Source organism: Cupressus sempervirens, chromosome 5, assembly GCF_028749045.1.
Source record: "Cupressus sempervirens isolate cs-2001-9-10 chromosome 5, ASM2874904v1, whole genome shotgun sequence".
Classification (NCBI taxonomy): Eukaryota; Viridiplantae; Streptophyta; class Pinopsida; order Cupressales; family Cupressaceae; genus Cupressus; species Cupressus sempervirens.
The window spans coordinates 1058170183-1058192876 of record NC_143122.1 but is presented as its reverse complement, the minus strand read 5'-3'; the positions used below and the strand labels follow the sequence as shown (position 1 = coordinate 1058192876).

The 22694-nt window shown below is 38.1% G+C and overlaps 1 protein-coding gene across 1 annotated transcript; it reads left to right on the top strand.

Moving 5' to 3' along the window:
* The first annotated feature begins 538 nt into the window (after positions 1–538).
* Positions 539–10340, top strand: LOC149559608 (multiple organellar RNA editing factor 3, mitochondrial-like). Its single transcript, XM_089833460.1, has 4 exons — positions 539–979; positions 9234–9331; positions 9444–9509; positions 9756–10340. Exons 1-4 carry the CDS (start codon positions 648–650, stop codon positions 9947–9949), a joined length of 690 nt encoding a protein of 229 aa, XP_089689586.1. The 5' UTR covers positions 539–647; the 3' UTR covers positions 9950–10340.
* Positions 10341–22694: the final 12354 nt, after the last annotated feature.

Genomic DNA, 22694 nt, shown 5'->3' with positions numbered 1-22694 from the left:
TTACTGTAACTTGAACCATTGATCTCCAAACCTGCAAGCGACTGCGAAGGAGAGTTTGAGAATGCATCCATCGAGGCCTTTGTTGTCATGGGCACACTTATGCACGAAGGACGTTGATATAACATGAGAGATGGACATTGGGACATACCATAGCCAACATTATTTTCACCTCTCAAATAAATGGTAGCCAAATTCTAGTTGAATCCGTAGTTTCTCTGCCAAATCCTATCGGCGGATTTCAAATTTTTATTAGATCTGAAAAAGTTAGAATAGAATAGGAATACGTATTCCAATTTCACCTATTAGGTGGAATAACAAATGCTTGTTTTTGGACCAAAATTGAAATACTTATTCCTATTAAATTCCTATTCCGAACTCCAATTTGATGCACCCCAACAGAAAATTCGAAATTTTAAGAATTTACATATGCCTATTCCACTCGTATTCGTGCTGCCAAACGACATTCTAGAAATTACTAAAATCTTCCTTTCATTCCCTCAGCCATATATCTAGCAAATTATATCGCACTTCACAATGTACCCTGGAAGTGATCGAGGAGCGACTACTGTTTTCCAATTTAAAACCTTTACTTCTAAAACCCTAGCAAGTACTAACAGGCAACGCACTCACGTACCGAATCATCATCAATGGCTCTCTCATCCCTTCGCCTTCGTCGTATGCCGAGCTTAGTAAGATCCTTTGCAACTTCATCTTCTTCGACTGCATTGGGAAATTCTTCTGGTGCAGTTCTTTCTTCATCATTATCAACAAAGTCGCACTTGTCTGGGCAAAGTCAGCTAGCTGGATTTGGAAAGCAGTGTCTTGCATCGCGACATTTGTTAGCTCGTTGCAGGTCATGGACAGAGCTGAAGGACTGCAAGCACTGGCTCATTACGCTAGATTTTCCAAAGGATCCAAAGCCCACCCGGGAGGAAATGATTGACAGCTATGTCAAAACCCTTGCTGCCGTTCTTGGAAGGTACTTTTTCATCCACTTTTGATTGTTATATTCACTTTGCAAAGCTCATTCGGCTTAAATTGTTCGACGGGGTGGCATCCCTTCTGTAAAATACTGTTACGTGTTGCCTTAGTCACGTGGGTATGTAACTCGTGATGGGGCGTGTTACTCTTACAATGTGATGGGTTTGTAAACCTAAACTAAATGCACAGAGAAATAAAACCCAGAAAAAATCTAGCGATACATGTTTTTTTATCAATTTTTCAATTTATACATTCGTTCTACCTGTTTAAAACTACTTACTAGGCGTACGCTGCATGCACCTGCGAGTTCTTTGATGCTCCTAGATCATTTCTAGCATGCCATCTAGTATGGCATTCTGAACATCTGTTCATCCCTGTTTTGTGCTACTTAATCCCTATATTATAAGCAGTTTCAAATAGTTCACGGCAAAAGGGGCGCACTCACATTCACTTCAAGCCCAAATGATTATGAAGCAAGTTGTCTTTTAATTTATGAGTAAACTTATCAGATAGAGCAACCATACCAATACAAAATCTTCGAGATAGTTAACAAAAACGTTCAGCCATCTCCAAAAGTTTCATTTCCATTCAAGCCTTTGGTTATATTGACTGCATCTCCGGGATTAGTACAAGTTACAGGCCTGTAGCATTCACCTATAATTTAGTCCTCCATAATCGTATAGGTCTTAAAACAAAAAGAAGGTTGAAAACTTAGTCTACTCCCCCCCCAAATTCTATCTCTAACCGACCGAAAACATATGAAGCTCCAACTCATACAGCCATCCAAAGTTCTAAACCTACTCAAACTCTTCAAAAACTAGAAATAGAAAATAGTTGACAACTGTGCTGTTACGACTGGACTCTGGACTAATATAGTGTTGTTGAATAAACAACTGTTAAAAAAAGAGAAAATCGTAAACTGCCAGAAAAAATGACAGAAAATGAGGAAGAAGACATTAATAATCTAATGAAAATTTTAAACATTACGAGGATTTCCGTCCCTAAGAGAAAAGTCGGTACACTTGAGGTTTCTGTCGCAAGTGCCAAATCTGTAGTAGGGTCACAATCCTTAAACTAACTAAACGTTATGAATTTTCAAAAGCATCTCCTCATGTCTTCCAATGCTTTGTATAGTCCCCGTTTCTGGGTAATAGGTAAACAAATGAAATTGCATTTCAATTGTTGGTAATCAACTGGCTTGTTGGTATTTAATCAATTTTGTTAACTGAAGTGAAAGGATGACTAAGCACATGGCTACTGGGATAACTAACAGGAACTGTTAGACTTGATTATCACCTGACTGAAATACACAAAAGACGTAGCTGCTTCATAGTTGAAAGTAATCACAGATACCTTTTCTTATTCAGTCCAATGCTTCTGCTGCCCGAGTTCAGTGCTACGGATTAAAAGGCGACATTACAAATCCCCCAGTCCTGGAATTGACTGTCCACAAGCAATGCAGTGGAGGATATTAAATATCTATTCACCCATAAACAATGCAACATTTAAATATATACAATGAAAAATTATTAATTGTAATCCTCTTGGATTAACTGTCAATCCATCAAGAGGTAGTTCAATAGTAATCATCTATCAATCCCCTAAACAATCAATTTTAAATTTTAAGTAGGTATTTTGAAAATGGGAAGGATTGTGCGCTTTCCAAGTACATCACAAGTGAGAGAATAGCCCCATTCTCATGCTTTTATCAAATATAACAAGCCTAAATAGAATGGATGGCCAGTTTTCTGTGCTTGTGGCCAAGAGGTGGAATGGTGGTCCACCTTCCATACTCTTGTGCTTGGTCATAGAGGATGAACCCCCTCCAAGGTGGAGTAGAAGTTGTAAGGATGGCTCCCTTACATACTTTCCACAATATTGAGGATGAACTGCCTTAATTGCTGTTTCCAAGTATTTCTAAGAAATTTTCAATGTGATTGGTTTGATTACACTTGTTTTGGCCCAACAATATATTCCAAAAAGGATTTTGTAGCATGTCCAGCTTGTGTCATATGTGGGACAAAAATTACATTCAAATTGCTGCTTCTATGATTGATTCCACAAATTTCTCGCATTGATACCCAGTTCGAAGAAAAGCTTTTCTCGTTGCTCCCCATAGAAAATATCACCTTTATTGAATAAGGATTTTGTAATATTCCATTTTTGGGGATTACCTTAATTTTTGTCCTAAAATATTGTAAATTCCATTAAAATAAGAATTGTAAGATAGAGATATAACTACTCCACTTACAATACATTTTTACAAGGTAAATCTTGAGTTGGATCATACAATCACCAAATAGGGAATAAGTGTATTCATACAACTAAATTGTTAGTGTAATATCATCTGATTTAAGCTTTACAAATTGATAATACCAAGAGATATACAATCCTAACCTAGAGACTAGGTAAAAATATAATTCATATTTAAGATTATGGAAGAAACTTAGTTATAGCAATTGACTTTCAAGCCCTAATCCATAATGAAAAATGAGATAAGGAAGATTCGATGAGGTGCCCTTATTATCATTGCCCTAGGCGCTAGGGTGGATAGTTTATCCACCATGACCCCATACTTTAGGGTGGATAGTTTATCCCCCACGGTCCCATAATTTATGGGATTGGCATACCTAGCAGAATCATTACATTGTTCTCCTCCATCGTTCTGTCTTATTCCCTTATCATTGCCCTAGGCCCCAGGGTGGATAGTTTATCCACCATGGCCCCATACTTTAGGGTGGATAGTTTATCCCCCACGGCCCCATACTTTATGGGTTTGGCATACCTAGCAGAATTATTACATTGTTCTCCTCCATCATTCTGTCTTATTCCCTTCTCATGGCCAAGGTCCTTAAAGTGTTGTGTAAGCTCTACTATATGGGTTGGGGAAAGGATTACAATAGGGTGTCCTAACTCAATTGTAGGCCCAAGAGCAAAACCTCTTGTCCCTCTTGGCCTCATAGTTTATGAGGTGGGATACCTAGTGAAGCCTCAATGTTCTCCCATATTACCCTTTCCTTATTATCTCATAAGGCTGATTATTTTTATGTTTGAGAAATATATAGTTACATCATAAAGTACAGGTTAGAAACTATGTTGTCGGGTGAGGCATTGGAGGTGGATGCAAATGGATCCAAAAGCTTATGTAGAAGTGGATGTGCATTGAAGTCATGTGGATTCACATAGATTTGTTGTGGAGTACTTAGTGTGAGTGCAAATTGTAAGGAATTAGTTCTCTGCATTGACAAAGATAGATGACGACCTTTCCATTTCCAAATCCTTTTGTGTTGTGTAGTGACCAGTCATCTTGCACCTTGACAAGGTATGCGACGATGGCATTTGTTTTGTTTCTATTTTGGTATTGTAGGATTTTACAAAAAATGAATAAAGTTTAGAACTTTATTAATCATATTCTATCAAAATTGATATATCAATTTTTAAATAATATAAATTTTAAAATGTTACATTTTAGTAGATATTGTTAGATTGAAACATAGTCATATATGCATGCCACATTAAACTAAATAGTACTATATTATATTATAATTGTATTAATTAATTTTTATAAATATATATAATATATGTTTTTGATTAAGGCAAAGCCATGTTTTGAAGGGACCCTAAACTCTTTACAACAAGATTACATAAGATATAGCAGGAAAGCCCACCAAAACATGAAGTAGCAAGCTAAGAACATATAGATTGGCTAAGATTAAAAAAAAAAAAACAGAATAGAAACTAGCCAGACACAAGCAAAAGCCAACAAAACACCAACAAAAGGACAAAATAACACTAACAAAAGAAGTAACAGTATCACTTATTCATTAAAGTGTCCTACACTTTAGCCTCCAACTGGTTCTCTTCAGGGCTGCATTTTTGAGATCAATAATGTCCTGGGACATCTTGACAACTGTCTTCTTCATTTTTGCCCTTGTTCTTTTGCTCGGATCCTAACTCTCCTCAATATCTATATCCATTAATTTAATGAGAGTCTTTTACCGTTGCAAATTCTCTTGCTTGGACACTAAGGACTATATTGGTTAGAAGGAATGTTTGGTCTTAAAGATCTTATGATAATTCCTAAAGCAGTTTGAGTTGTGAAGCTCATAGAAGAGCTTGACAACATTCCAATGATTGCTTGAAGTGATCTAGTGATGAACTTGCGTTTACATCAAGTTCACCAAAATGCGGAGAAGGGAATTCACCACACTCAAGATTGATGAAATCCCAAGGAGTGAATTGACCCTTGCGACACCTCATTTAACTAGTGCCCTAGTGAGCTAGGGTGATCAATCAATTAACCAAGATTTAAACTTAAATGTGAAGGCAAAGTGAATAAACAGAAATAACATTATGTTATGAACTGATAAGAATGTGCTAACTACTGAATGTAAACGAGCTATTGATCAAGAGAAGCTGATAAATCCAGTAACTTATTGTCCCAAATGCCAACATAAGCCAAGAACTACAATGTGGATTTGAGATGCTAGCATGGCACACGTATGTCTTGTATGGATAGAGCACAAAGATTACAACCAAAAAGGTACAAGAACAGTGGCCAAGCTAGTACAACTATAGGTGCAGTAAATATAAATGATAGAACATAAATGATGAAGTTAAATAACCACTACAAACAAGCATGAAGGGAATCTGGGAAACTGAGATAGAAAAATCCCAAGATGTTAAGCCTGTTCCTCCTTTACAGACAAAACAATGAGAAAAAGTGTTGAGCTGTTTGTTTTAGAGGCCTGCCAAAGATCCTGATGCAGGAGCATCCAGAGGTATAAGGGCAATCCTGTGTCACCCAAAAAAATGTACTTAGACTTAGTTTCTGTTTGATGTGTTTTCATTTTTGGATACCCATTTGGGTCAAATAAAGGTTCCAACTCTCACAGTTCCACTATCAGTGCGTTTGAAAATCCCGAAAAAATAGGAGCATGTATTTGGGCCATCATTTTGGTAAACTAGAAGGTGTGAATTGGCCAGATGAATGTAATCATGATTTAGAGCATTCCAGAAAAAGAATTAGGTCAATAGGCCCCACGGTTTGAAAGTTATTGCATTTTTTCGGGTTTTGGAGACCTCCTAAGAATGCTTCAAAGTCAGGTTTGGGGCATTAAATGACCTCGAAAAGGGTCGAAAAATGGGGGACGAGCGAAGCTTGTCCAAAGGACTATAGAGCGCTTCGAGAACTTTCCGAAAATGTAAACGGTTCGTCAATCGGAGCTACGGTTCAAAAGTTATGCCTCCCGGAAGTTCGGTTACCGTTTCTGGATTCTTCTAGATTTGCACCGACTTCTAATGCAGCTTCTGGAACCTTCTATTTTGTCGGTGGATGCCTACTAGCACTTTCTAGAATGTACTCCTAGTCCTTAACCCTCCGGGGTCTATTTAAGGAGATTTTTGGCATTGTAAAAGGCAGTTCGGAGTGGAGTTTGAGAGGAGGTACCATAAGGAGAAATTATCTTCAGATTTATGCTATTGTAAGCCCTTAGGGCATGTTTTGAAGTTCATTTTTCCTGTACTGTTTGTACTAGCTTATTTTCTCAATTAATATAATTTCTCTTTTCTGTTGTTTCCATTCTGTTCTTGGGTTGAGTCCCCATCAGATCCTTTTTAGTTTTTTGGTGTTTCCACCTCCACGGACAACCATTATACGATATAATGATGATAACAAAGATAGGAAACGCTAAAGAAACATGTTATGCTAAATTGAACAAAGTAAATGGATGTAGGATCACTCCCCTTCGAAGCCAAGAAGCTGGGGCTAGATGGGTTGACGGCAAGAATAGGCTTGTGTGTAAAAGAAATTGTTGAAGCAGCAATATAATGAGATCAACAAGTTTGATAACTGTCAATAATGGCAGAGAGAAATCTCAAGAGAATGGATAAAATGCTGAGAATGTGAGAGATTGATTTGGATGACAAATAATGTGCCATGAGAGGGAGAAATGAGGCAAACAATGAAGTGAGCCAAGTTGACCAATGTTACACATGAAATTGTTAAAAACAGAATGAATAATTGTATTAGCAATGCACTCCTAAATATAGATTCCAGATGCTACTAATAGCAATATCACAATTTGACTTCTTGTGGAAAATATCTCCCACTTATCAGCTAATAATAGCGTGAGCCAAAAACCAGAGTTGTCTAAATAAAAACATCTAAATTACACCAAATTAACCATTAACTAAGGTTCTAGAAGGATGAGCTAAATAACCATTAACTAAGGTTCTAGAAGGATGAGCTAAATATAGCAAGAACCTAAGATACTAAACATATGAAAAAATATTCTAATAACCTAAGGATGCATCCCTGACATCTTTTTCAGTTGTCCCTGAATTGTCTTGGAAATGTCCCGGGGCCGAGGGATGCCCAGGCAACTTGATTGTGACTTCCAGAGGAAATTTGGCTTTGACTCTCAAAGTAACACAAGTTTCCCATATGAATTCTCTAATTCCTATATTATAAGTGCATGCTTTATCCATGTTTTCATATGAATATTTTAAAATTTCTATGCATATTTTAATTTTCCCAATTGTTATATGGTCCTTACCTTTCCTATCCCCCACCTGTCCCCAAAATTGGCAAAAACAATTGTTGTCCTGGAAATTGTCCCCCCGTCCCCTGCCATACTTGTCTTGGAAACTTAGAGTAACCTTGGAGTCAATGGGTTCTCCACGTCAGTAGATTGTCAAGGGAGGCGTTACATAGCTAAAAACAGCAGGTGTAATGTTCCGATGGCCACCTTCAGTCTTCTGACACGCAGAATGAGTGCACACCACGTGAATGTCTTTATGTGCGCACACGCCCTCAACCAAACGGACTTGTGTGGTTGAGAATCCAGACAAGGGAGATTTTCCAGGCAAGTGGGATGAGATGGAGTTTTAGGTGGAATCTCAATCTTTGGCCACATTATGCGATGAAGAATTACATTGGGTGTTGTAATTCATGATCATGTAAAGCATCCATGTAAAGCATCCATCTAAAATATCGTAGTTGATCTAGATTTTCCATATACTTTGAAGATGCAATATTTGTGCTGACATTCTTTGTTGCCCCGTTTGAATTCGTATCAAGGTCTCTTGAAATGCTTCTGCCTCCTTTCAGCCCCTGTCATTATTCTTTCTTTTCTTTCTATGATTTATAGGCTGGAAAGAAAGTGGTATTAAAACATACTGAGAGTGCCTCTATGTTTTTGTTCATAAATTATTTACACAACTTTCACCAAACTATAGCTCTATCTATATTGACAAAATATACTGGATCACATGAATGGATAATAATATTCAAGTTCTCTGCAATTGCATGAAACTGCATGCAAATAACCTGCAAAAATAAGCAGATTCGCTGGATCTGATCTAATGTTTATTGTTTACTGCTGTTCCAGTCCATGTATCAACTTGCAAGGCACTAAAGTAAAGAGAATACCTTCAGCATAAATGCAATCCTCGGATGAGACTGCCCACAGGAAACTAACGGGTTTTGTCAATGAATCAACAGTTGAACTCTATGCGGGCAAAATTTGATGAAAAAGACAGTATCTTGATGGCTAAACACCTCATTTTATTTGAGGCCCAAATCTTTACACCCTTATTCTTAATTCTCCCTATCACCAGTGCTATCTAAGATTCTATCTCAAAACTAGTGTGCCACTTCAATCATCATTATATCTTTTTAAAAGTGAACTTGTAAGTCCCTCATTAATGAAGATTTCTGTAGTCTTCTTTTATGGAAATCCACAATACATATCTAGAGATGTTAAACATCAAATATTATTCTATTTGTTCCTGTGCCTATTCTCCCAAATCATGATCCTATTGAAATTATTTCTCCAGCTCTTTGGATAAGTAAAGAAATTGGATCATTGGTCCATGCTTGATGAATTAATGAAAATGGAACATTAAACAGGCCTGAAATGATGAGATTGATTATCAGTATATGTGGGGAGTCAGGAAAAAATCATATTCTGATTCGTCAAATCAGTTATTTGATTGTTTTTATTTTAATTGTGGTTACGGGCTATGCTGGACATTCTACTTGGATCATACTTTTGAGCTTTTTATGAGGGACTTTTGAATGCTCTCCGTAATTATTAGATCACAACCATGCCATTAATTGGCTTGAGTTGCGAGCAGCTTGAAGGATTTGAACGGTGGTCATATTGTTAAGAATCAATTTACTTATCTTTTTCTAGTTTACGGCATAAATTCTTTCTTAAGATACAGATGTTAATCGGTCTGTTTTACAGTGTAGAGGAAGCTAAAAAAAAAATATATGCCTTGAGTACAACCACATATACTGGATTCCAATGCAATATTGATGAAGCTACATCGGAGAGACTCAAAGGTATTAATATTTTCACTTAAAATCGTATAATTTTATATGAAAAAGTGAGTATCTGTTCTGATATCCTTAAAAATTCTCAAATATTAATAAGGACTTTACCTTTTTTTAACAGAGCAACCTCTTGTTAATTGGGTACTTCCAGATGGCTATGGTGACCCTGAACTTGGAATATTTGCAGGTACGAGTCTATTACATGGCTTAACCACAAGTAAGGCTAGAGGAGTCTTCTTTGTTGAAGGAAATGTTATTTAGAGAATGTTTACATTGAGACCCAGTTTCTAATTTTGTAAATATTTTTTCCTGCAAGAACAGAGTATTGGATGGAATGGCTAATCTTATAATTGTATATTATTTCAACATCTGCAAACAAAATTTCAGGGCAAGGATTTTTGGAATGCTTCTGATATAAGTGAATTTTAATCAGGTGATAGATATAACAATGGGGTTATAACACCTGATCCCAATCCTCCCAAGCCTTATAATGAGAGACCCAAACAGAGATCCGATGACAGGCCAAGGTATGACAGGCAGAGAGTTGAAGGACGGGACAACATGCAGGGCCAACGTCGAGATTTTGGACCGAGAGAGCAACGTGTCCCAGGTGCCAGAAGTTCCTAGTTTATGCTCATCTGTCCCCCAGTGGTCATTTTGTAAGGTGGCTTTTGCACAGGAGGATTCTATGGTAGTTGCAGAGCATTTTGCAAGGTTGGAATATGCGATGTATGTTTGCTTTGAATGCATCTATTCCTTATACAAAGATGCTTTTGTGAGAATGTGTTATTATAGTGAGATTTAGCAGACTACTCGTGTGTTAATATATTAAATCCAATATGAAATAGGGCGTTATCTTGGCTTAGTAGATCTTTATTCTCACTTTTTAAAAATGTCTTTGGCGCTATGCTACGGCTTTCAAGCTTGAACTAGTGACAAGCTCACATGAATTCACTATATATTTTGGTGCTTATTTATGGCTTTGAAGCTGTAATTAGAAGTTGAAAGTTGGTGAGAATTGACTATATATTAGTTTTAGGGGCCATGTAGCTTAATTCATGAGTGTTTAATTTTTCAGGTAAGATAATCATGGTATGCTCTTTGCTAGTCATTCAAAGGCCTTCATGTCTAGAGGATTCTTATGGGGGAACAGGGGCAAGCATCCATTTGTGGTTCTTTTATATGGTCCATGCTGTTAGGATTCTTAAGTACTGAGGGGGGGGAAGGGGAGCGGGAGGCGGAGAATCGGTACAGACAAATAGTGTAAAAATTCAACCATCGATCTGCTGAACTGAAATACTAACTTCCAAACCACAAAGCATATAAACGATGCTAGTAAACAAAAGATAACAAGATCAAACAATCACATAACCATCACACATACCACAATTATTTTGGTATCGTGGAGACCCTTGTTAGAGGGTGAAAACCACAATAGGGATGATACCCACAAACTTACTACTGCAGTAAATGAGTTGTCTGCTTAGGAGTGTATAATTACCCTTTCTGTGGGTTCACCCTGTTAGGAGTGATTTTTACCTTGTTAGAAGTACAAACAGATATGTAAAGATGTACCTTGTTAGAGGATTTCAAATACTCTTTTAAAAGCTTACCCAGTTAAGGGATTTACAGCAAGAACTTGTTAGAGTTCACCTGATTCAAGGATCTGCCTGCTACAACTGTTATGAAACAACAAGATCTCTGATCTGGTTATGGCACTCCTTGCCTGTCAGATCCAATTCATTCTTTGCTCTTCTGCAACTGTTTTTCATGCTGCTCTATTCTGTATCTCGATCACCTTCACACTTCGTAATCTTACACAGTTTTCTTCATTACAAACCTTCTTAAGAACAATTCTATTAGACATGACTTTTTGTCTCTTAATCCTAACCATTCGTTCAAACCTTAAGCTTTCAGCTCAAACACCTTAAGCATTTCACAAATCTCGATGTCTCAATATGTTTTATCATGACCGCATCGACCCTTCAACAATATCTTTCTCATCTGTTACTCAAAGGTAGTCAAACACGTTTTGACTCCTCCAGTGTACCGCTTCAAAATTGCCTTATACTTTTTCCAATGATCTAACTAATGCCAACTCATCATTACATAACCTCCGATCTTTATTATCACATCACCCAGTAAGATCGCTCAAAACTATATCGTTTAGTGATCTCAAATCTTCTAGTTGTCTTCAAGTGTTCTTTTTTTCCTTGACACGTGTGATAATCCAAACACTTTTCACCAGTCAATCAATTAGGTTGTTGTAAATCTTTTTTTTCCTCGACACGTGTGATAATCCAAACACTTTTCAACAGTCAATCAATTAGGTTGTTGTAAATATGTAATAGGATAATCATGTAGATGCTGCACACGTGATCACATGCCGTGCTTCGCTTTCTGCCTTGACCACTATGCAGGTGCTTTGTATGCTGCCAACCACTCTACAATAGTCACCGATCATAGGCTTATGCTCACTGATCGTGTCTTGTCTTCAGTTTGCCTTCACCAATTAGGTTCCTGAGTTGTTCAGACTTAGTTGCCACCAATATAGTTTCCATAGTTGCCATCAATGACAACCAAACATATTCTTGATATAATTGCCACCAATCTTCCATCATAATGCCGACAATCTCCCCCGTTGACATTGATGGCAAAACATCTTAATCCAAATCAACAATACTCTGACTTGTTACTCCTCTTGACTTGCTTATCTCTCATTATGCTAGATGCACTCCCCCTTACCTCATTTACCTTTTTTTTTTATTTGCTCGAATCCCCTATTCTCCCCCTTTGACAACAATGCTAAAGGTGTAATGCTGAACAATATGTCGAACTCATTTACAACTTGTCAAAGACTACCTTACAGTTATATCTTTGCTGCTTTTATAAATGTCTCCCATGTTTTCTGTAAGTGGCCGATGCAATCTAGTAGCTGTCTCATCGACACTATCTATGGAATCTGTCTGGTAATGCAAGTATTTCTTCTGCCTTTTTCATGTTTTGTTGCATAACCTCCATGGTAGGGGATAGATATGATTGTAGCTCAAGTAGATTCATCATTCTGCTATCCTCATCCTGTTGTAGTTGCCTTATCTTGTGTAGGATCTTTACCTGTCCACTGTATGAAGTAACTGAGCTTGAAATTAGATCAAGTTGACTACATAGGTTCTCAAGCTCTTTTTGTACATCTTCTTTCTGTTGTTTCAGATCCTTAACAAATTCTGAATAATTTGATACATTTGTGAACAATTTTCCAGCCTCATTCAATATTGATTTGTACTTGACTAGATCTACTAGCTTTTCTTGATCTGCAGTGACTTTATCTGTCAATTTGCCTATCATTTTCTTCTCAAAGTTCTCAACAGTATTCATTGTTAAGGTCTACAAATTTTGCTTTGATCAGAGAGTCCATCTGATCGATTATTGAATCTCCTACATTGTATGCTGTATCAGGGATTAACTCAGCTGAAATGTTTCTAGCTTGCCTTAGAACTCTTCCTTTCTTCTTCTTAAGTCTCTCCTCATCTCTTATGGCTTTCCTTTTTACCTTTTTTGGATAAATAATTCCCAAGGCTTTATCAGAAATGTCTACCGGTATAGGAATGATATCTTCTCCTAAATCTTCTTCTTCTTCCTCTGTAATGATTTGCATCAATTCGTGTCTTTTCTATGCACTTGCTTACGACTCAATTTTTTCATTTTACATGATATCCTTCTTTAGCCTTTTTCTGCTTTCTTCTTGCTGGCTTTCTGCAATCTTTTCTTCCTTTTTTATAGGTATTACTGCTTCTACATGTACCTTGGGGATTCTTGCTGATTGGTTATGCCAACGACTTCAGCTTCAGTCCCACCGGTTGGTGGGATCTCCACACTTTGACCTTCTATGTCCTGTACATGTTCAATAACATCTTGAATAACATCACCAATGATCTGTTATACTATAAATGTATCATCTATATGAATAGGTGTGGATTGATCTTTTTGTGATGTAGCTTCCTTGATCTCTAGAATGCTTTTCCTCATTTCAACTGTTTCATTGTGCAAGGTTTTATATCCTCAATAAGAATTCTTGTTGCTCTAGTTTTTGCTCCAAACTGCTTCTTGTGAGCAACAAATGTTGCTTTAGCATCCTTAGGGCCCAACTCAGGTTGTACTTCTATTAATGCGTTCTCTAAGATTTCTTTATCTATTTGCAGCGTTGAGGCCCACATGAAATCAATCGATTAATACTATTCATCGAGAACAAATGAATGTATTTCCAAGGGTTTTCTATTGAACTTGTGAAAATGATGTACAATTGTATCTTCAAGCTGCTGCTTATCCTCATCACTCCCAGAAGTGTATTTTTCCTTGATTGTTGCGAGTCCACCGGTTTCTATAATACCTTTTGCATCACATCAATGGTGGGTGCTTTTCTTGACACACTTTTCTTCTTGAATTCGCTTCTCTATTTGATTCTGCCCTTTCCTCCTTTTCCTCTTCAGTTTGCTTTTTGTCACTCCTTTTCTTCCTAGGAGCTTCCTTCTGCGAAGTACCTTGACCTCTCCTTTTTGTAGGTTCACTCTTTGTTTCTTTGGTTAATGATTTGGTCTGCTTGTTTTTCACTCTTTTGTATGATGCAAGGATGTTTGTAGACGAATCTTCAATCACAACAATATCAATACCTGATGTGCCTGCTTGCTCACCACTAGTTTTATGTTCTTGGCTAGATGACATCCTTCTAGTATTCGTTTCAGTTACTAATGTCTTCAACTCCTAATGAACATCTGCAAGGACTTCATCGTATGTTCCAAACCTCTTTGCCTTCTTCTCCACGGGTTTGGACAACAGTTCATCAACATGTTGACTAAGTCATCTTTTACCTCATAGCCATAGGTGGAAGTCAATGGGTTTTGGTTTCTATACCCTCCATGATGCATCTGTATCTAACAGGAAACAAATATCATCTTTATACTTTTCTACAATGTTAGTAGGGATTCATTCACATTTATGCATTTTAGATTGTATTTTTTAAAAGTAATTCCACATAATAGAATTGAAGTTCTCACCTAACTCCTTTATGAAATCACCTATTTGTGTGATCACCGGTTTGTCTTTGGACCATATAACTTTACATCTACCAGGAAAGTAGTTTTGGATGTAGAAAAAAATACATACTAGTAGGGCTCCATATTTGAGTGATTGCTTATCTTTCTTTATCCTTTCCATGTTTGCTATAAGTTGGGTTTTGATCATCTCACAAAAATCATACACTACGTCGTCTTTGACAATTTGATGAGTGACTTGAATAGTACTGTTGGGTACACTACTTGTCTAGCTAGACTAGTATACTTTGTGACCTATAACCATTGAGGCTAAACAAACTTTTGAATCTTTAATATTGTCAATTGTCATTGCTCTTCCATTGAATTTGGATTTGGTCAGGTCTATAACCAAATTTGCTGGTATTTGTCTCAATGTGTACTCTTTTCCTTGTGCTCAAAAGCTTGTGACTCTGTCTTCGATATCCTATGTGGTTTATCCAGCCACATATATTGATTGTGCACTTTTCCTAGCACATATCGTATCCAATTTGGATAAAACCCTGTGTGAATATCAATCGCGTAAGCCAAATCTTTAGTCTATAGATCTTTGTGCTCATCTTTCAGTATTCCATCTACACACATATTGTTGTACTCTTTCCTGATTGCTTTAGCTCCCAACGCTTTAATATTGCAGTGAATAAATGATTGCACGCCTTCAATCAACATAACTCTTGGAGGAATAATGGATAAGGCACTAGGCATATCCACTTTGACCATTCTAATGGGATGAATTTTGAATTCCGTTTGTGGAGACTTTGCATTGCTGACTAGGGCAATTGTTTCAACGTTCTTTGCCATTGTATTTGATTGGAATGATGTATAAATAAAATAACAAACTAATCTAATGACTTGCAATGCATCGACTAGGGCTCATGACAAGGTGATCACAATTCTCTTGTCAAATCTTAATTTTGTCTCAACAATTGCTTAATAGTGCTCAAGATAGTTAGTTATTGTATGTATTACAAGGTAATTGGTAAATACTTGCTTATTAATAACAGAGACCGAAAGGTCAATTTATACAAAAGGAAGAGACGATGTTTCCTTAGGAAACGATCGTAAAGAATAGAAACATTCTATTCCAGAGAAAGCAAAAAACGAAAGCAAACTAAAGCTAAAGATATTTACAAGATAACCATTAACTAATAATAGACGTCTTATCTATTATTGTAATACCCTCCCTTAATGGTTAATCTATCTAACACACCAAGCTGTCCTCTGAATGTGACAAACTTATCAGGACCAAGAGGCTTGGTGAGAATGTCTGCAATCTGATCTGAGGTAGGAACATACTGCAGATCTATAGTCCTGTCTTCAACCAGTTGTCGTATGTAATGACAATGAACATCCACATGCTTGGTTCGTTCATGGAAGACTAGATTCCGTGCTAACTTGATAACGCCTTCGTTATCAACAAACAGAGTAGTCGGTCCTACTGGTGGCATCTGCATATCCCCAAGCATCCGACGAAGCCAGACAGCGTCACATCCTGCCTTAACAGTCCCTCTATATTCAGCCTCTGTAGAAGAGAGAGAAACTGCCTGCTGCTTCTTGCTGGTCCATGTGACTGCACCGGATCCCAAACTGAACACATATCCAGATGTTGACTTTTTATCATCAACAGAGCCTGCCCAATCTGAATCTGTGAACCCACTGAGTTTAGGATTAGAACTCCGAGAATACAGAAGTCCATAATCAGAAGTGCCTTTCACATAACGAAGCACACGCTTTGCTGCCATCCAATGATCAGCCTTAGGAGCTGTCATAAAGCGTGAAATATAGCTGACCGCGAAGCTGATATCAGGCCTAGTAGCAGATAGGTAGATGAGGCTGCCTACTAGTTGCCTATACGTAGTATCATCAACGGAAGGAGAATCAGACTTGGCTGATAACTTGAGACCTTTCTCCATAGGTGTAGATGCAGGTTTGCAATCCTGCATTCGAAATTTGTCTAACAAAGCTCTGGCATATTTGGACTGAGAGATGAATATACCAGAAGACTGTTGCCAAACTTCAACACCTAAGCAATAATGCATGAGCCCAAGGTCAGTCATATCAAAAGACTGGCATAAGTGTTGTTTGATTCCCTGAATCAAAGATGCCGAACTGCCAGTGATGATCAGATCATCCACATAGACAATCAAAAGGATGATGTCACTGTCAGTAGTCTTGATGTACAGATTTGAGTCTGAAGAACTCCTCTTGAAGCCTTGATCACTGAGGTACTTATCAATCTTGATGTACCATGCCCGAGGGGCCTGCTTCAAACCATAGAGAGCTTTTACCAATCTGAGAACTTGATGGTCTTTACCAGGAACCTTGAAACCAGGAGGTTGCGTCATGTAGACCTCTTCATGGAGATCACCATTCAGGAAAGCACTCTTTACGTCCATCTGATGGACCTTCCAGCCAAACTGTGCTGCCATGGCTAGGACTAATCTGATGGTGCTCATCTTTGCAGTAGGAGCAAAGGTCTCCTCATAATCAATGCCCTGACGCTGAGAAAAGCCCTTTGCCACTAAACGAGCTTTGTACTTATCCAAAGTACCATCTGATTTGTATTTGATTTTGTAGACCCATTTGCAGCTAATGGGTTTCTTCCTTGGGGGAAGATCAGAAAGGACCCAAGTGTTGTTCTTCAGCAGGCTCTGGTGTTCAGATTGCATGGCCTGTTCCCACTCTGGAATTCCTTTAGCCTCGGAATATGTTTGAGGTTCAAACACACTGTGAATGTTGGCCATAAGAGCAAAGTTAACAGAATCTATAGTTTTGCTCTTTTTCCGAGTAGTTCTCCCATCAATGAGCTCATCATCATGAAGATCAGCAAGTGTCTTAGCCCACCACTTAGGCCGGAGAGGAGAATGACCAACAGTAGTACTAGGAGATGCTTGATCAGCAGGATCCTGATCAGAAGAATCTGGATCAAACTCAGGTGAAGCATCTTCAAAACGAGGTGATCCTGCAGGAGAAGCCGGAGGTGGCTGTACAGGTATCACTGGCAGGACTGGAGCTGTAGGAGCTATTGGAGCCCTCCCATCAGGTGGACCTAATGGAAGCCGAACTCCCAAATCATGAACCTGCATAGGTTGGTCTGCTAGATTAGGAACAGGAGAAACAGGCATGAATGGTCCTCGCTGCTCATCAAAGACTACATCGCGGCTGTATATGAGACGAGATGTCTCAACATCAATAAGGCGGTAGGCTTTGTGAAGACTGCTATATCCAACAAGCATCAGTTTTTGACTCTTGGCATCCAACTTGGTGCGTGAAGCATCAGGGATCCAAACAAAAGCAAGAGAGCCAAAAACCTTCAGGTGACTGATTCTGGGCTTGCGACCTGACCAGGCCTCTTTCGGAGTTTTACCTTTGACCGCCACTGTGGGTGACCGGTTCAACAGATAAACTGCAGTGTTAACTGCTTCTGCCCAAAAACGCTTCGGAACATGTCTGTGTTCGAGCATGGAACGAGCCATCTCGGTGATTGTCCTGTTTCGACGTTCAACTACACTGTTCTGTTGTGGCGTGTGGGGTGTGGTGAACTAGCGTTGGATGCCGTGTGTATCCAAGAAGCTGGAGAAAACATTAGAACAAAATTCCCCCCCATTGTCTGATCTAAGAGTAATAATAGATTTCCCAGACTCTTTTTCAACTAAGGGTTTAAACTTTTGAAACACAATAAATGCATCAGATTTCTTTTTAAGGAAATACACCCACATTTTTCTACTGAAATCATCTACAAACAACAGAAAATACTTGTACCCAAGAACAGAAGGAGTGGCCATAGGGCCGCAAATACCAGCATGAACAAGCTGAAGTACTTGAGAAGCTCGCCAAGAATCGCCACTGGGGAAAGGTGTGCGATGTTGCTTCCCAGCCTGACATGCGTCACAAACTCCAAGGTGTTGGGTTTGAATCTCTGGCAAACCAAGAACAAGCTCATCCCGAGCAAGTTGTGAGAGATAATGCACATTTAAGTGCCCATATCGCTGATGCCAAAGTGAGCTGATGGAAGATCGCCGAGTAGCCATAGCTAAGTCCTGAGAATCACCAGAATCAGTAAGTCTGAAAAGACCATGATCCTCAAGACCAACTGCAATAGTAGACTTAGTCGCCCGATCAGTGATGGTGCACTGATGTGAACTGAAGGTGACTGCCAAGTTTGGAGAATGTCGCAGCAACTGACTGACCGAGAGTAGATTTAGTTCCATCCCTGGAACGTAGTACACATCAAGGAATATGAGTTTCCTCCCAACAGACTGAATTTGAATGTTGCCTTTACCAACAACCGTGTACTCTTCTCCACCACCAAAGATAACAGAATCTGAATAAAGCTGGTAGTCAGTAAACCAATCTCTGCGGTGAGTGAAATGTCGAGAGGCACCTGAATCAATGTACCAGGCAGATGACTGTACATGATCTGCAGGTCTTTTAGCCATGAAGGCATAAAAGGCAGATTCCACCTGCTCAGTGTGCTCTGCACTGTTCGCTTTGGGTTGCGAACCTGATTGCTTAGACTGGGCAGCTAAGCGTTTCCGACATGCAACCTTCATGTGACCATACTTGTGGCAACAGTTGCATTGAATGTTCTTCTTTTTGGTACCATCGGACGCTGGAGCAGAAGACTTCTGCTGAGATGGTTGCTGAAACTTGCCCTTATCTTTCTGAAAGGATTTCGCAGCAAAGGCTTGCTCAGTGGAGGTGGAACTGGAGCTGCTACTGAACTGTTGTTTCCACCGATCTTGCTGAAGTAGCAGGGTGCAGAGATCAGTGAACTTTAGATCAACACCAGTAGATGTGATGTTGAGAGTCTCGATAAAATGCTCATAGGAATTTGGTAAACTCCGAAGAGTGATTACCACAATATCCTCTTCCTCCATCTTGCAACCGATGGCAAGTAACTGATCACGGATTTCCTGAATCCGATTCAGGTGTGCCTGGAGCGAGGTGCGCTCATCCATGACAATAGAAAACATAGTGTTTTTCAGAAAGAAGGCTCTGCTCTTGTCGGAAGTCTCATGAAGACCTTTTAGATGTGTCCAGATTTCGGCCGCTGTCTTGCCAGATGGAATCTGAGAAAGTTGGTCATCAGCTACGGAGAGTTTGAGAAGCATTACTGCCTCTCGATTGTTCAGATCCCATGTATCTTGATCAGGACCCGGAGAAGTCGGACGCTGCTTAACACCCAGAACAAGTTGATCGGTGTTTCGATATTCGAAGATTGCGATGATGCGCTGCTTCCAGGTTCCATAATTGCGACCATTGAATTTGGAATTATGCTTGAGCAGAATATTTGTCAGAGATGCCATGGCACGTTTTTCAATGAAAAATTGTGAAAATTTGTGAAGGCACGTTCTTCGAGGCAAAAATACGGAAGACCCAGAAAAATTAGAGAATGACCCAAAAGAGAGCTTGAAAAACCCAGAAGGAATCTGCTGTCGTTTTCTGAATTCGCTGGCTCAAAAATCGAGGCACCCAGAAAAAACGGACGACAACCCAGTTGAGCTCTCGAAAAACCCACCAAGAATCTGCAAACAAAAAATTTTTTCGACCCCAAAAATTAGGGTTTCGAAAAAAACGGCCCTAGCTGAAAAAAGCTTGAAAAAACTTCAGATTTCTTGATGAAAAATGGTCGAATCTGCTTCCCAGAGCACGATGACAGACTGAGACGGCTAAGAGCATGAAGATTTGATATAGAAACATGCAGATTTTCACCCCAAAAACGCGATTCTCCAAAAAATGGCCACGATTTCCACGCGATTTGCAGACCCGTAATTCGGGAATTTCTCCAAGCAGAAAAACCCTAGGTGGGTTTTGGAGAAATTAGCTGAAATAATTTTGGAAAAATTTAAACAAATAATTTCAAGAAGAAATTATAAATTTTTCTGAAAAAATTTAAGTATTTAGCTCTGATACCATATTACAAGGTAATTGGTAAATACTTGCTTATTAATAACAGAGACCGAAAGGTCAATTTATACAAAAGGAAGAGACGATGTTTCCTTAGGAAACGATCGTAAAGAATAGAAACATTCTATTCCAGAGAAAGCAAAAAACGAAAGCAAACTAAAGCTAAAGATATTTACAAGATAACCATTAACTAATAATAGACGTCTTATCTATTATTGTAATAGTATGCTCAAATGAAAGTAAAGGTGCGAAATGAAATGACTTTCCTCCATTCATCATTTGAGAAATAGACATTGTGGTTTACAATGGTTTAAACAACACCTTTACCAACAGTAAGATTAGTGCCTTTACACCGGTTAACGGATGGTCACCGGTTAGTGCTTCTTCAACGGTTATGACCAATAACAACTAGAAGCATATCATGAAATCTTTAGCGCGGTTATTACAAAATTATTCAAACATTCAAAGTCTTAATAACAACTAAAAAACCATATAAACTTACACATTAATGTCCAAATTTATCATACCACTTTTAACTGTAGGGGATTAGTAAATGATTTCTCTTTATGTGCTCGCCTAAGCAAATATTGTGCTTAGTTTGAGGATGAATCCTTTGCGCTAGAGGATGGTGACTTCCCTTTTGGTGACTTGATATGTTCTTGCTTTTCTTCTTTCTTCACCCAAGTTTTCTTTAGCTCCCATCTCATCTCGTCGAGGCTTTCATGATTCTTCATTTTTCCTTGCTGTGACCAGTTAGGAGACTGGTTCTTGAATCTGCAATCTCATGCAAGGTGACCAACCTTGTTGCATTGGGAACAAACTATTGGAAGAAAGGCTCCAGTATTACCTTTTTGTGTTTTCAGTCTACAATTTGCTATTAGATGCCCAAAATCACCCCACACCAAACATGTAGTATTGAACTGTTGCTATCTTCTATAAGAGTTCACTGGTTGAACACGTGATCAAGGAGCTTTCACCCTAGATCTACATTCCTTAGCTTTGTGTCCATACTTGTTGCATGTGTAACAATATTCATTGAAACTACTATTACTGGAACTACTGTTAGGTCTAGATCGACACTCATATGCAACATGACCATACTTATGATAATTATAATAATGACCTTCAAATGAATAAGACTTATTTACCGGTTTGCTTTTACACACATTTGCAGTTTGACCAATCTTTCCACAGTTATAACAATTAGGTTTGTTAGACCGCTTCTTGGATTCAACTTTTGGATGACTCACCGATCGTAAATGTTCCTGGGCCTGTGTAACCAACACCGGTTGTATCATTGTGTCTCCTTTGGTTCTTTAGTTGTTCATCAAGCTTTTGCAAGCTATCATTGTATTACTTTAGCTTTGCATTTACATTTGTATCTTTTTTTAATTTGTAGTTCTTTCTTCAACTTTTTGTTCTCTTTGAGCTTTTGAGTTTCAATCATAATCTGTTGATTCTCCACGGTCTTCGCATGAAGGTGCTCATGCATGATGATATTCTATATGTTAAATATGTTAGCCATGTGAGAAATTGAAACTAAATAATTTGTACCTATAGATCTATTATGTGTGTATACGTTATTACAGTATTATATGATGGTTCATTAAATGTATATATATCATATATATATATATAATATTATATGTATATATATCATATATATATATATAATATTATATGTATATATATCATATATATAATATTACACACACACACACACACACACACACACACACACACACACATATATGTACTACTAAAATGAGTCGAGCAATTTTTAAATACCTTGTAATAAACTTTCATTTACCTTGCATCGGGTTTGAAGTTAGTGGTAATATTTTAGTGTGACTGTCGTTAATCTGTCGGCCTTGCACTTTACTGTCCTCATTGTCATTCTAACTGACGGGACTGCTTATAAAATGAGACACGTCCTCTTGTATAACCGCGTCTACACACACACACACACACACACACACACACACACATATAATGAATGCGATGGGATAGACCGATCAATAACCAAGGCAATTGTGTCTATTCCCATCACATAGCAGTTTAAAATACTTCCTTTTTATACATTGAAAACAAGACATTATTATATATATAATTATTCTTATATTAATTACTTGATAAATTCAAATATTAATATTAAGATATTATAGTGTGATCATATCTACTTTCATAATATAAATTCTTCCATATCATTATATATATAGAAATAGAGATTTACACCAAAGAGAAGTTTTTATTTAAAATTTACATGGTATTAGAGCCAAATTGGTAGAGAAATCTCAAATTTCATTTGAATTAAAAAAGGGAAAGACATAGTGGAAGATAGACTTGAAGGTGCATCAAATTTTTTCTGTTGGAAAACT